Genomic DNA, 13,798 nt, shown 5'->3' with positions numbered 1-13,798 from the left:
GCCCTGAGACAGACTGGCGACCTGTCCAGGGTGTACCCCGCCTTCGCCCATCAGTAGCCGGGATAGGCTCTGGCACCCCCGCGACCCCAAAAGGGAAGAAGCGGTCAAGAAAATGAATGGATGGATGTTCAGCATGTAAGATGTACAGTATGTACTCACAAATGTACACAAAGTACAACTCCTAGCAGAGTGTTGCATTTAGATGACTGGATTATTAAAGATGGTGTGTATGTGCTGCAAACTGTAGTTTTTGGCATCTACATCTATATTTTTGGGTGTATATCTCACATTGAAATGCACAGTTTGACATTAAACCTTCTGCAGTTTTTGATTTGACATTTCAGTTGCTCCCATTTTGTCGTTTTTAAAGGTTTCCAATCAAAAACATCCATGACATTTAAAACCAGAGATGACGTTCTCACACACTCACCTAAGAGCATTTTGACACACTCCAGGCTGTCCAGAAGGAGCGGCTCGGCCTGGACGGTCTTTAAGAGGAAGCTTTTAGAGATCAGCGGGAAACGGACGCAGCTCAACACCTCCACTTTGTGCTGTTTTCTGCTGGACAGGTCGTGCTTCAGCCAATGCAACGCCACTTTGTAGATCTGAAACAGATCACAACTTAAACACCAAAGGAGCTCTGAACCCCGAGAGCACGTCTGCAACCAGCCAAAGAAGAGACTTGATGATCAGACCCTCGAGTGACCTGACAGAACTGTGAAAGTGTGGAATGCCTCAGAACATAGTGAGGAGCATGAGAAGTCACCATCAAACTGTTAGTGGAAATACTCGCAATGATTATTCAGGGTTCTCTTTATTGTTGACTTAATCTTCGGAGGGTCATAAAATAAGGGGAAAAAAAATAAAAATGTCTTCTCATTAATCAAATTCAACTTTAACAAATTAATTGCAATTCAAACCAAATAGGAAAGGCACTCCTGTGAATATTTTATTCTGAGTATTCTAATTGAGCCCTTCCAAGCATAATTTATTCAAGTCCTTTTCAAAACACCAGAATTTGTGTAGGACAAACAGTCATTTGGTTTCATGTCAGAATACTCATGCTGCCAAGTTTCTGCAGCTTTTGCCTGAAAATCAAATCCACACGACCAACTGTGTTCAGCTTTCTGCTGATGTCACTGTACAGCCATTACAGCGAAAATGTAATGGAGCAAACATGCTTACGAAAGCACAATCCTTCATTTTAACCATGAACAAAACCATGCCTATTCAAAAAAATTTATAAGTTTGAAACAATTTCAAAATAACCTTTTTATTTGTCATTTTGGGTTCTTTAAGAATTTATCAGAAAGAAAAAAAAACATATTTGATCCATTTTGAAATGAGGCTGCGAGATGATAAAATGTGAAAGACGTGAGGAATACTGTGAATACTTTCAAGATTCATTCATGTCCTCCATTAGAAAAAAATGCAACAGGAACATGTTTAAAAACTATTTTACTATTTGAATGAGTCTTTTAACAGCATTTCCTCATTGAAAACGACCACTAATTCAGATCAGACCTCTACAGTTTACTTTTGAAAATAATGCATTTTTAAATTAAAAGTTCAATGTTATACTTTGTTATATCCCATTTGTTGGAAATGACAGCAGTCAAACATTTTCTGTTAGTCTTCACAAACTGTTGCTGGTACAAATCAGTCGTCCTGGTCCCTTTGCTGAAAAACGGCCCCAAACCATGATGTTTCCACCACCATGCTTCACAGTAGGTATGGTGTTCTTTGGATGTAACTCGGCATTCTTTATCCTCCAAACAGAGTTCTTACCAAAAAGTTCTATTTTGGTTCCATCTGACCATAGGACATTCTCCCAATCCTCTTCTGGATCATCCAAATGCTCTCCAGCAAACTTTAGACTGGCCTGCACATGTACTGGCTGTAGCAGAAGGACACGTCTGCCACTGCAGGGTTTAAGTCCCTGGTGATGTAGTGCGTTATTGATGGTAGTCTGTTACTTTGGTCCCAGCTCTCTGCAGGTCCTTCACTAGGTCCCCCATGTGGTTCTGGGACTTTTGCTCACCGTTCTTGTGATCATTTTGACCCCTCAGCATGAGATCTTGTGGGAATCCCCAGATGGAGGGAGACCATCAGAGGTCTTGTTTGTCTTCCATTTCCTAGTTGTTGACTTTTTTCTCCTCATTTTGTTTCTCATAATTGAGGTCTACCTATGATGAAAATTACAGACCTCTCATCTTCAAATTTGAGAACTTGTACAATTGGTGGCTGACTACATACTTTTTTGCTCCACTGTATATCAGATGGCACAACTTAACAGTGTATTTCTACTGGAGTCACGTACCTCCTCCTCACCAAAAACATCAAGCTTTTCCTGACGCAGCAGATGAGTAAGTGTAGTCACATCGAGCTGGAGGAATCTTTTGGTCCTGCAGACGGTGGCAAAGTTGCGTCTGACGACGCTCTCTGCTCTGGTCTTCAACCCTGGACAGTTTGTACGTTCTGCAAGGACTGCAATATCTGCAAAACAAGTGGGTCAGCAAAAACAATGACTCCAAGGTTTTATTTTCGTTACGTTACACAAGCAGTTGGTTGTAGTAATCTGTCTTTTGATGAAGTCCACACAAACGTTCTTCATGGGATTGATATGGAAATAGTCGGCTGCGTACAGGAGAGCCTCCATGTTGCCGTTGTTCACCGAAACTCTGAAAATGACAAGTTAGGGATGCATCACAGTAGACACTTCTGCTCAACAAAGCCACTTGACTTACTGCGCCGTGTAAATGAAACCAATCACTAGCTGAACAATGTCAGAGGAAATTTCCCTCAGCTCCACCTCATCCTTCCCAGACTCCATCATATTGGCTGAAAACAAAGAAAACCAGCTTAGCTTCATATCAAATCAAATAACATGGCTTTGCTTTCTACTTACTGCTAAACAGAAGACGGAAGAACTGGCTGGCTGCTGCCAGAATCACTTTATGAACCAAGAACCGTTTCCCCTGAACAACCAGGGTCACGTCGCAGAACGCACCCTGGAGGATGGGACGGGCATCACATGACAGAACAAACCCATCACTGTGCAGAAACACCTTTGTCCATCTTGGTCTTCTTACCTCTTTTCTCAGGCTGTTCATGCTTTCCACGACTCTGGACAGTTCATATGAAGTTGTGTCAGACATAGTAGTGCTTTTATTTTTCGTGTTGCTCGGAATTTTCCACTGAGAGGCCATGTTTGTTTCAGGAGGGTCTTCTGTTGTAAAAACGCGAGTTGGATGCTACAGAGACATAAAAATAAATTAGTAACACAGAAAAGGTGCTCAATGGGAAAAACAAAACAAGAAAACAGGAATTTAAACTCAAAAATTGTTGTCAACAAGCCAGTGACATTTAATCTCAACTTTACAAAAAACAAGGAACATTTAGTTTGTCTTCTTTCAAATTAAACCTATATTTATTTATTTTAAAAAAGACTATAATAACTCAAAGGTAGCAGCAGATGAGCAAGAAAGTCTCAAAACAAATGTGGAAGTCAGACCAAATTATACTCAACATTAAAAATTTCCAAACAAACATAAAATGTATTATAATTTATTTAAAAAGGGGGGGGGGTTAAAATTAAGAACAAAAACGGTTAAAATCAATTTGATACAAAATTAATACTTTAAAGAAAAATGTCGAAATATAACTCCAACTTAAAATAGACAATATCTAAAATAAATAAAATAGTGACAAAACAATTATCTAAATTGAGCAACAAAACAGCACTGAGCATCAAACCAACTATTTAAATATTTCAGTTTTACCTCACTTTGTCAGGAGCCGTGTGGGAGATCACTTGATTAAAAAAAAACAGGAACTTTAAGAGAGGAAAAGAAAATGTATTCTAAAACTGAAAAAAGAAAAAAAATCAGCCGACATGATGACATACACCTGGTTCAATTAAAGTGAGAAAGACGCAAACCGGAAGTTCAGTTTGTATGGCAAGCTAACAAGACCAAAAATCATCAGGATAAAGAACCTCCGTCCTAAATTCATTTTGTTACGGAGGTGTAATTTAAAACATGTGTGAGGTTAGTTAACACTGTAAAAAAAAAACACCATCTCACACATCAGGATTCTTCACCTAATAGCCTCTCAGCTTTGTCATTAATTTACAACTAAAATCAATCAAACTATTTATTTAAAAAAATGTATGTGTGTAAATGTTCTGTAAATGTGTTTATATTCAATAAAGTAAAAAAATTTAAAGAATACCATAAAAAGCAGTACTTTGTGTTCAAACCAGCAACGCCAACTATCACAGAACTTTGACTAACATATGTTTTGGGTGGTAGTTTGGCAGCAATGTTCTCTACATCCCTCCTGGAGGAGTGCAATTCCGGGTACACTGTTCTTTAACAGGCATTTTGGTGCCCTTGTTGTTGCACTGACATGTAAAAGTAGGAATTCTCTTAAAAGTACATAACATTTTTCCTCACAATTTTACGTTATTATTCTCTTAAAATGATTACTATAATTTTACTTTATTTAGTAAAGATATTTCCTTTGGCGATCTTTTGTACCAGGACTCAGTGGTTGTTGCTGCAGTTGTTGCCTTTGCTGGAGTTTGATGATTTATATTTTTATGGTGACCCTGATACACAATATACTATTTCCTTGTAAAATTGCAAGTCTTTCTCCCAGTTTATTCCCATAAACAGCAATTTTTTCCTCTCAATTTTAGACATTTTTTCTCATAAAATGTCGACTATTTTTCTTGTAGTTTTATGACTTTATAGACCCTTTTCATGGTGATGTCAGACAAAATGGCGACAGGGCCATAAATGTGTATAGTGACTTGCAGTTTACGGGTCTAGATTGGCAAAACTGACAACTGAACGCTGTTGAACATAATTTTACGTAAATAATCAAAGGTAACCTTACCAATTGAGACAGAAATTTTCAAAGTATTCATTTTATAAATGTCCTATCTTGGTTTTCCTTTATTAGATTCACAAATCAAAATGCAAATTTATGATATCCTCCAACATTGGATGCTTTATGGAAAATAATGGCTTTGATTTAAGCAGATGTTATTATAACAGGTTCTATTTTGGCTGATGTTATTTAAAGTGCAAAAAAAGCACAAAATACTTTCAGCGAAGACTCACATTGCTACATTGCCCGCACACATTTTAATCGCTTCCCAGGAAAAAATTAGTTGTTGTTCTACTGGATATTTTAGAGGATAATTGTAAAAACAGGAATGGTTTGGCTCAGTAAAAATATTTAGAGCAGCTATCGAGCCACGTAGTTTCAGCTTTAAAAATAATAGCGGTCAAGTAAAAAGGAATAATCTCTGGGTGAACGTATTTTAGAACATTACGTAGAATTAATTAATTTGATAATTTTTTACCTTTATTTTCCCACAGATCGGACACAGTTATGAGCAAAAGTAAAGGCGAGTGATGTTAGAACCATGGCTGAGCGAACAGCGGCTCACTGACCGCAGTAGAAAACATTACAACAGGAATAAGTTTGACTTTAATGTCAGACTCACGGGAATTGTTTGACTTTTGCTCTGTTTACAGTTGATTATGTGAGCATAGAAATTCAGATAACTTTTAACTGGTGAGAAAAGATCTTTTGCACCTCCACGTCTCATTAGCACAGATTAAAAGAGTAAATTCATAATTACCTTCATTAAACAAGAAGCATTCAGTGAAATACTTGCAACCTTACCTTTGTCTAACTTTGACAAGGTTACCAGAGAGAAATGATCCATGTTGTTTAACAACTTTAATATGTGACTAACATGAATTTCTATTGGCTTATGTGCTTGATCCCACTTAAAATACGTGGAAATAACATCAACCAAAATAGATCCCGTTAGAATAATATCTGCTCAAAATGAAAGGTCAATATTTTCAATAAAACCTCAAATATTGGAGGATTATTCAAATTTGTATATAGATTTGTGACCAATCTAAGACAGGAAAGGAAAATGCAGTTGGGCAGGACATTCATAAAATAAATATTGTACATTTTTCTTTTGAAATTGGTAAGGTTACCTTGTATTATTTATGTAAAATTGTGTTAAATACCATTCAGTTCTTTGGTTTCTCAGTCTAAATCCATTAACCAGAAGTTGCATATCATGCTAACAGCCCTGTCGCTATTTTGTCTGACGTCACCGTGAAAAGGGTCTATTCTCATAAACAGTTTACCTTTTTTTCTAATGCTTTTACAAATTTATTTTCATATACAGTTTTTTTTTCCTTTTATCTTTAACCTAATACTCTGGCATAGATTTGCATTTTTAGATGTTTATCAAAACATGTAGAGTTTTTGTCAATGTGAGGATTTGATTTTATTTGATTTGAGGGGGAAAAAAGATCAAATAAATAGCTGCATGGGGCCCCATGTTAATCTTCGCCCGTGTCCCCCAAACTGCTGGGTCCGCCACTGAATCCGGGCAGCTTTTGATCCCATTTGCTTCCCAGATCCATCTCTTTTACCGTAACTACTGGGACAGACGCGCAGCGCCGTTGTGGCTGCACGTTCAGCTGCCCATGAAACGGACTTTTCCCAACATTGATGGTAGTTATGAATTACTTTATATTTATCAATTAAAAAAAACAAAAACACAACTTTACTTGTGGTTTGTTAAGGCTATAGGTGTTATTGAGCAAGTGTGATTTTTTTTTTTAATATTCAGCGTTGGCGTTCCTCGGTGGTTCTCCGTTAGGGTGTTAGCCGGGTTTATGCTACCAGATTTGTAGCTTAGGTGACCGGTGTGTTTGCCGTTGCCAGGCCGGTGTTGTTGTTACCTAACGTGCTAATGTCTTGCTCAGGCATGGTTTTAATCGGTTACCGGGCTCGGTTCGCGGTTCTGTGTTACGGTGCGGAACCGAAGGCTTTTATTAACCTCAGCTTTTCAAATTAAGAAGCTAAAGTCTGCTAATCTGAGGTGGTGTCTTTACTGCGTTGAACATTTCAGGTGATTTAAACTCGGTTTTTGGACTAGATTCGAGACACTGTAAAAACAGCAAATAAAAGATAAAATATGTGTATTTTTTCAAGAAAAAAAACTATATTTTGCCCGGTTGTGATTAACTTCCGGTCATATAAAATCATATTTCTGGTAGGGATGTATTGATTAATCAGTTTACAGTCCTCCGATCCGACCAGATCAATGTGTTTGACTCAAACACATCAAATGGTTAATTGAATCGACCTATACCAGGGGTCTGCAACTTTTAGCAGTAAAAGAGCCATTTGGGCTCGTTTTCTACTGATCAAAACCTAGAAGGAGGCACATAATCTTACTCTAGTCTTTAAGAAATATGGATTTGGATTCATGACATTGTTTTAAATAATAAATATGAATTATGTCTATTTTTTGCCACAAACAAAAGCAAAAAAATAAAAAGAACCAAGCATCTCTCAAAATGTGATTTTCTTTTTTTATTGTTCTTTTCTTTATTATTATTATTTTACCTATTTTCAAAATAAAAGAGGATCTCTGCCAAACAGGATCATACCAGTGCAGCTCTGGACAGCTAGTAACCAATGTTGTGCAACACAAGATAATATTAACTCTTAAAAGATCAAACTTTTTACCAAAGTTTTGCTTTGCATATAAAATCTGTGCATTCTTGAGGTAGCGTTGAGCAAACAAGACGTCTTCAGGTCAACAGGGGTGTAAAAACCTACAAGGTTTATCATTTATGTGAACCTTAGCTATCAATTTATAAATGTTACTAAACTGTAATTAAAAGTAATTAAAAAATTGCTGTTTTATTTTTCGTTTTTATTTGTTCTTTTTTCCCTCTTCGTCGTCAGCAGTCTTACACTGCTGGGTTTTGTTATTTTAGTTTGGGGTTGGACCTTGGAAGTCTTATTTTTCGGGCTTTGTTTATTTGTTTTCAACGAGCTGCTTTTCTCCTTCAGAATCTGCTGGAATTACGTTGATCGTGTTAACAGCTGAAAAGTTACTGTATGTTAAGGATTTTGTATTTGAAGCCTAAATGTTACAGGGTTGAAATGAACCGTTAGACCCCTAATGTCTGGTTGTCCCTTCGTTTTTCAGATTGGGGCTTCATTTCCAGAAGCTGCTTTGGTTTTGAGGTCTGGGCGCTAAAGCCGCTTGCCGCTGATCGCCACCATGTCCAAGAGCAGGAGCTCCGAGTCGGTCAAGGTGGTGGTTCGCTGCCGCCCCATGAATGAGAAGGAGCGGGCAGCGGGCTTTGAACGGGTGGTCTCCCTTGACGTCAAACTGGGTCAGATTATGGTGAAAAACCCTCGTGAAGCTTCAGCCAACGAACTCCCTAAAATCTTCACGTTTGACTCTGTGTACGACTGGGACTCCAAGCAGATCGATCTGTACGATGAAACCTTCAGACCGCTGGTGGATTCTGTTCTCCTTGGGTTCAACGGAACCATTTTTGCCTACGGCCAGACGGGCACAGGGAAGACGTACACCATGGAGGGAGTGAGGAAGGATCCAGAGAGGAGAGGAGTCATCCCAAATTCATTTGAGCACATATTCACCCACATTTCACGGTCCCAGAACCAGCAGTACCTGGTGAGAGCGTCGTATCTGGAGATCTACCAGGAGGAGATCAGAGACTTGCTCTCCAAGGACCAGTCGCGCCGCCTGGAGCTGAGGGAGAGGCCTGACGTCGGGGTGCATGTCAAAGACCTGTCGTCTGTCGTCACCAACAGCGTGCGGGAGATCGAGAACGTCATGAACCTGGGCAACCAGAACCGCTCGGTGGGCGCCACCAACATGAACGAGCACAGCTCACGCTCTCACGCCATCTTCGTCATCACCGTGGAGTGCAGGGAGATGGGCGTGGATGAGGAGAACCACATCAGAGTTGGGAAGCTGAACCTGGTGGATTTGGCGGGCAGCGAAAGGCAGAGCAAGACCGGCGCTCAGGGCGAGAGGCTCAAAGAAGCCACCAAGATCAACCTGTCGCTTTCTGCTCTCGGGAACGTCATCTCCGCTCTGGTGGATGGCAGGAGCAGCCACATTCCGTACCGAGATTCCAAACTGACCCGGCTGCTGCAGGACTCGCTGGGGGGAAACGCCCGCACCGTCATGGTTGCCAACATCGGCCCAGCTTCCTACAACGTCGAGGAGACCCTGACGACGCTCCGTTACGCAAACAGGGCAAAGAACATCAAGAACAAACCACGAATCAATGAAGACCCCAAAGACGCCATGCTCAGAACGTTCCAGGAGGAAATCCTACGGCTGAAGGAGGAGCTGGAGAAACGTGTGGGAAAGAAGAAGAGGAGGAAGCAGAGGAGGAGGGCCGGGGAGGGGAGCGAAGGAGAAGATCTGGAAGAAGGGGAGACGGAGGACGATGATGAAGTTGATAAAGGAGAATACTGGAAAGAGCAGCAGGAGAAGCTGGAGAGAGAGAGGAGGGCCATCATGGAGGATCACAGTCTGGTGGCGGAGGACAAGGTGCGGCTGCTGAAGGAGAAGGAGAAGAGGATGGAAGACCTGAGGAGAGAAAAGAAAGCTGGGGAGATGCTTGCAGCTAAAGTTAAAGTAAGTTTCTGTCAAATAACCAGCAATCAGTTCCTATTTTTTAAGTCTAAAAAACGTACCAACCTTCAGGATATGGAGAGTAAGCTCCTGGTTGGCGGGAAGAACATCGTGGACCACACCAATGAGCAACAGAGGATGCTGGAGCACAAAAGGCAAGAAATCGCAGAACAGGTAACGCAAAGATTTGATCAATTTGTGTTTTCTGAAAGACTTTCATACACAACCTTCTAGATTGATCAGTTTATCAATAAACACACAAAAACATCTATTGATGTTCAGGTTATTGACTGTATATGAAAACTGGATGGAGTGAGTGTGATGTACCCCATAGGAAATGTTTTACTTCTGGCTCCAACAAAATGAAGTCAGTTCAGTCGCCAATTGGAACCAGAATTCCTCAGTAAGCAGAGATTGGTCTAAAACAGGCCCATACCTACTGTGTGTTTTGGAGTTTGGCCCCCTGTGCGATTGAGTTTGACACTCCTGGTCTAAATTGATCAATGTTTCTATGGAAACCACTCTCGCCAATCACAAGTGAAAGCAGCATGAGGCTACAGACGTTTATTGAAGCTCCTGTTTGATCGATTTATAACTTGAATAACTTGGACTGAAGAAAAATAGGAAAAAAATAGGATTAGCAAGATGATGTTTAAAAAAAGTTATCAGATCCAGAATGGTTATTCTGACAAATAGAATGACTGAGTAATAGCTGTTTGTTTTTCAATAAAGTTAAATAGAAGCCAGTGAGCACTTCCTGTTTGGAACCCCAATCAGTCCAGTTCTGATATACAATCAATCGTTCTGACCCAATAATACCTGGACTCACACTGATGTCCGCATGAGCGTGTCTGAGGTTTTTTCGTGTGACTCTCCAGAAACGACGAGAGCGTGAGATGCGGCAGCAGATGGAGAGTCGTGACGAAGAAACGCTGGAGCTCAAGGAGACCTACAGTTCTCTGCAGCAGGAGGTGGACATTAAAACCAAGAAGCTGAAGAAGGTAAAGCGCCAGGATTCCCATCTTGTGAATGTCGGGGTGGACGTGCACATGAGATTACTGCTCCTCACATCATACGCACACTATTCTGCTATTAACCCTTTCCACTCCAACTATATTTTTTCTTTTGTAAAATTGTTCCCAGTGTTCTTTTAATTACGATTTTGCAGTTTTTTGGCCAAAATCCAAAAAACTGAGTCGTTTTTTTAAGACATATTTTCTGCAGAGATGCAGGAATTCATTAGAAATTCAACTCTGAGTGGGCGGACTGTTGGCGCAGAAATTTTCATCATATACACTATTTCCTGCTAGCTTATAGAGGCTCACAAGCCAAAGCTAACGTTAGCGTAGCAAAAAGAAAAGAAAAAAAAACAGAAAGCAATATCAGAGCTATGCAGTTTTGAGGCAGATAGCAGCTCAGACGAGGAAAATTAAGACATTAATTGATCTATTTGTCTGCAAGTGGATGCTTCAGAATTGTAGTGGAGCAGGGAGACTGGCATGACAATTGATGTGTCACAAACCTGAGCTTTTTCAAACCGTGTTTTTTCATCTGCTCCTGATCCACCACTATTTGAATAAATAAATACTCACAAATACAAGTTTAATCTTAAATTATTTTATATATGTACTCCATCATGGAAGAAATGCTACAAGAGCATGTTAAAAACAGCTAAAACAATCAACGTAAACCAAAAAGCATGTGTTACTTTGCTGTCACCACCTATGGTGTTAAGCATCAAAGCCAAAGTACTAATGGACGCCTCTATGTCAGCTGAAGATCAACCCTTTTTTATTTTCTCTAATGGAAGTCAATCTATTTTGAGCCTTTTGGCTTACCCTAATTTTCCCACATAGTTGCTCTCTACAACAACCCGGTAACCAGACATCTCCTTCAAATGACTCTGGATATCTCTTCTTTCCCCAACAGCTGTTTTCCAAGCTCCAGGCGGTGAAGGCTGAAATCCAGGACGTCCAAGAGGAGCACATCAAGGAGCGGCAGGAGCACGAACAGATCCAGAACGAGCTCACGCGGGACCTCAAACTCAAGTAAGGAGTCGGCACATCTCTGCTTAGAACAGGAAGTCTCTCAGAGATGACTTGAACCGGCATCAAACCTTTATGGTTCATAGATACAGTTCAATATGAATTTTAAAAAATTAGCTTAAAGACCCACTTTGATGAAAGTCCTGTTTTTTTACATGTTCTTGTGATTTTTTTCTCATGACAGAGAACACAATAAATCCTTTTGTTGTTGTTTACCACTATAAATTGGGTATTTGCCAAATATTAGAAAATTTAAAATAAACTTGTTCAATTCCTGAAATTATAGCATAGGTCGCTTGCCGTACAGCACAAACATTTATTGAATACATAAAGAAACAAAATTGCTTAAAATGTAACTTTTTAAACATAAATATGAATAAAAACAGGCAGTAATATTATTCCAGAATAAATCAACCTAAACCTTAAATAACTTTCAAAATGTTGCTCTCCATAAAATTTATATTCTGTCAAAATTGGGATTTTACAAGATAACATCATAAAATCATCTGGAGGGTTGGATATAAGTACCCTGCAGGCTGGGTCCGGCCCCCGGGCCTTGACTTTGACACATGTGCCTCAAGCTAACATCACTCAATCACAGATCCAGACCCCTTCGCTCGGCATGTCTCAACTTACCATGTCCCTTTTTTTTTTTTTTTTTTTTTGCATTTTTCAAATCCGGGCTGAGAGTGGTCAGCCTTCAACTGTCCTGTTGTGTTACTCTTTAAAATAGTATTTCTGAGTATTTCTTTATTCAAATCGTTGTGAATCAGGAGCAGTTTAAAAAAAAAAAGGCCTTTGAAATAGATTGTATTTGTAACGTAGAAAATATAAGTTCCCTGCTCCACCCCATTCTGAGTTACAAAATACAAAATAAAAATGAGAGAAATGAAAAAAAATTAAATTTGTTTTTTCACTGTTTCTTAAAATGTTCTTTTTTTTCTTCAAGTTGTCAATTATTTGTGTATTTTCTAGTTAAGTGTATTCAAAATATTTTTTTTGTTTTTAAAATGTACAATTCATTGACTTTAATCTGACCCTGATTTGTCCCCGTACTTCTCCTCTGAACCGTTTGTCCTTCAGGCAGCTGATCATCGAAAACTTCATTCCACTAGAGGAGAAGAACAAAATCGTCAGCAGAATGTTCTTCGACGAGGAGGAGGAGTGCTGGAAGATGAAGCTCATCACCTGCACAGAGGAGTGAGTTTCAGAACATTTGTGCCTTCATGAGGTTTGTCTTCTGTCTCGTGAGTTCTTCTGAAGCCAAGATCGTTTCCAAGGTCAAACCGGGATGTGTGCTTTGAGCTTTTCTGTTGGATCATCTGGAGAGCATCCATGTTCTCCTCTTTGCTCCTCAGAGACCACCAGATGATGTGCCGGCCTCTGTCGGCGGTTGGCTACAGGAGGCCACTCAGTCGGGACGCTCGCAGGGCCATGTTGATGAAGCCCGATGCCAGATACAAAGTAAGTCCTCCTCTCCTAAAGTGGGGCTCCTCCTGCACATACACAGGAGAGGGATGCAACTTTTCAACCCCTCACGCCGCTTTTCTCCTTCAAAATCTACTAGAATTATGTTGATTGTGCTAACAATAATAATTAAAAAAAAAACATTAAATCAAAGAACATAAATACTGGAATTCCAGTGTTAATGGGTTTATCAATTTTCTGATCACATCGAACACAATTCTAGCGTCAAATTTGTCTCCATTGTTATGAACAGGGTTCCTAAAAAGTCTTAAAGTATTGTGTTTATGAATCTGGAAATAATACCTTAAAAACTTTTAAAATATCTTAAATTTTAATATCTGAGCCTTATAAATGTCCCTTTTTGAAACAGTGTTTCCGATTTTTCGTCAAAGTTAAATTTTTTCCACCCATAATTTTTCTGTACATAAAAAGCAGCAGAACAGTTTGCTGTGCACCAATACGATGCCCAACACTTTTTAAAAAAAGAAGAAGAAAAATGCAAAAAGCTACTGGTTTGATCATTGGGAAATGTAAATTTAACTAAGCTTGGACTTTTTTGGTGAATTATGTTCATTTTTTTTATACTTATTTAAATAATCTAAGAAATTGGTCTTATTTTTGATAAGCACTTGCCTAAAAAGTCTTAAATTCACTTGACGTTTGTTTAATACGTTAGATTTTATTAGCTATGATGCTAGCAACATTTTACCACTCTCAGACACCCTACCTGTGTCGGCAGTGTCAAACCAGCGTCTTAACCCAGCGG

At 39.4% G+C, this 13,798-nt stretch overlaps 2 protein-coding genes across 4 annotated transcripts in view; one reads left to right on the top strand and one right to left on the bottom strand.

The window, feature by feature from the left end:
- Nucleotides 1-4,009, bottom strand: part of LOC112159508 (kelch-like protein 7) — a gene marked incomplete in the record, with an annotated part of 8,610 nt that extends 4,601 nt beyond the window's left edge. Inside the window, 7 exon segments of one of the 2 annotated variants that reach the window (XM_024293616.2) lie at nucleotides 431-605; nucleotides 2,321-2,496; nucleotides 2,557-2,681; nucleotides 2,748-2,841; nucleotides 2,909-3,011; nucleotides 3,093-3,254; nucleotides 3,788-4,009. In XM_024293616.2, the coding sequence (XP_024149384.1) occupies nucleotides 431-605; nucleotides 2,321-2,496; nucleotides 2,557-2,681; nucleotides 2,748-2,841; nucleotides 2,909-3,011; nucleotides 3,093-3,209 (790 nt within the window). 2 annotated transcript variants of the gene reach the window in all.
- A 2,338-nt stretch (nucleotides 4,010-6,347) lies between these two features.
- kif3b (kinesin family member 3B) overlaps nucleotides 6,348-13,798 on the top strand; it is a 10,758-nt gene continuing 3,307 nt past the window's right edge. Inside the window, exons 1-7 of one of the 2 annotated variants that reach the window (XM_024292870.2) lie at nucleotides 6,348-6,558; nucleotides 8,051-9,523; nucleotides 9,593-9,694; nucleotides 10,399-10,521; nucleotides 11,450-11,568; nucleotides 12,649-12,765; nucleotides 12,924-13,029. In XM_024292870.2, the coding sequence (XP_024148638.1) occupies nucleotides 8,126-9,523; nucleotides 9,593-9,694; nucleotides 10,399-10,521; nucleotides 11,450-11,568; nucleotides 12,649-12,765; nucleotides 12,924-13,029 (1,965 nt within the window). In that variant the 5' untranslated portion in view covers nucleotides 6,348-6,558; nucleotides 8,051-8,125. Of the gene's footprint in view, nucleotides 6,559-6,686; nucleotides 6,959-8,050; nucleotides 9,524-9,592; nucleotides 9,695-10,398; nucleotides 10,522-11,449; nucleotides 11,569-12,648; nucleotides 12,766-12,923; nucleotides 13,030-13,798 lie in introns of those variants that run through there. The other variant, XM_024292871.2, reaches the window with a different exon arrangement.

Source organism: Oryzias melastigma, linkage group LG7, assembly GCF_002922805.2.
Source record: "Oryzias melastigma strain HK-1 linkage group LG7, ASM292280v2, whole genome shotgun sequence".
Lineage (NCBI taxonomy): Eukaryota > Metazoa > Chordata > Actinopteri > Beloniformes > Adrianichthyidae > Oryzias > Oryzias melastigma.
Note: the sequence above shows the minus strand (reverse complement) of the source record. Positions and strands in the feature narration are given on the sequence as shown.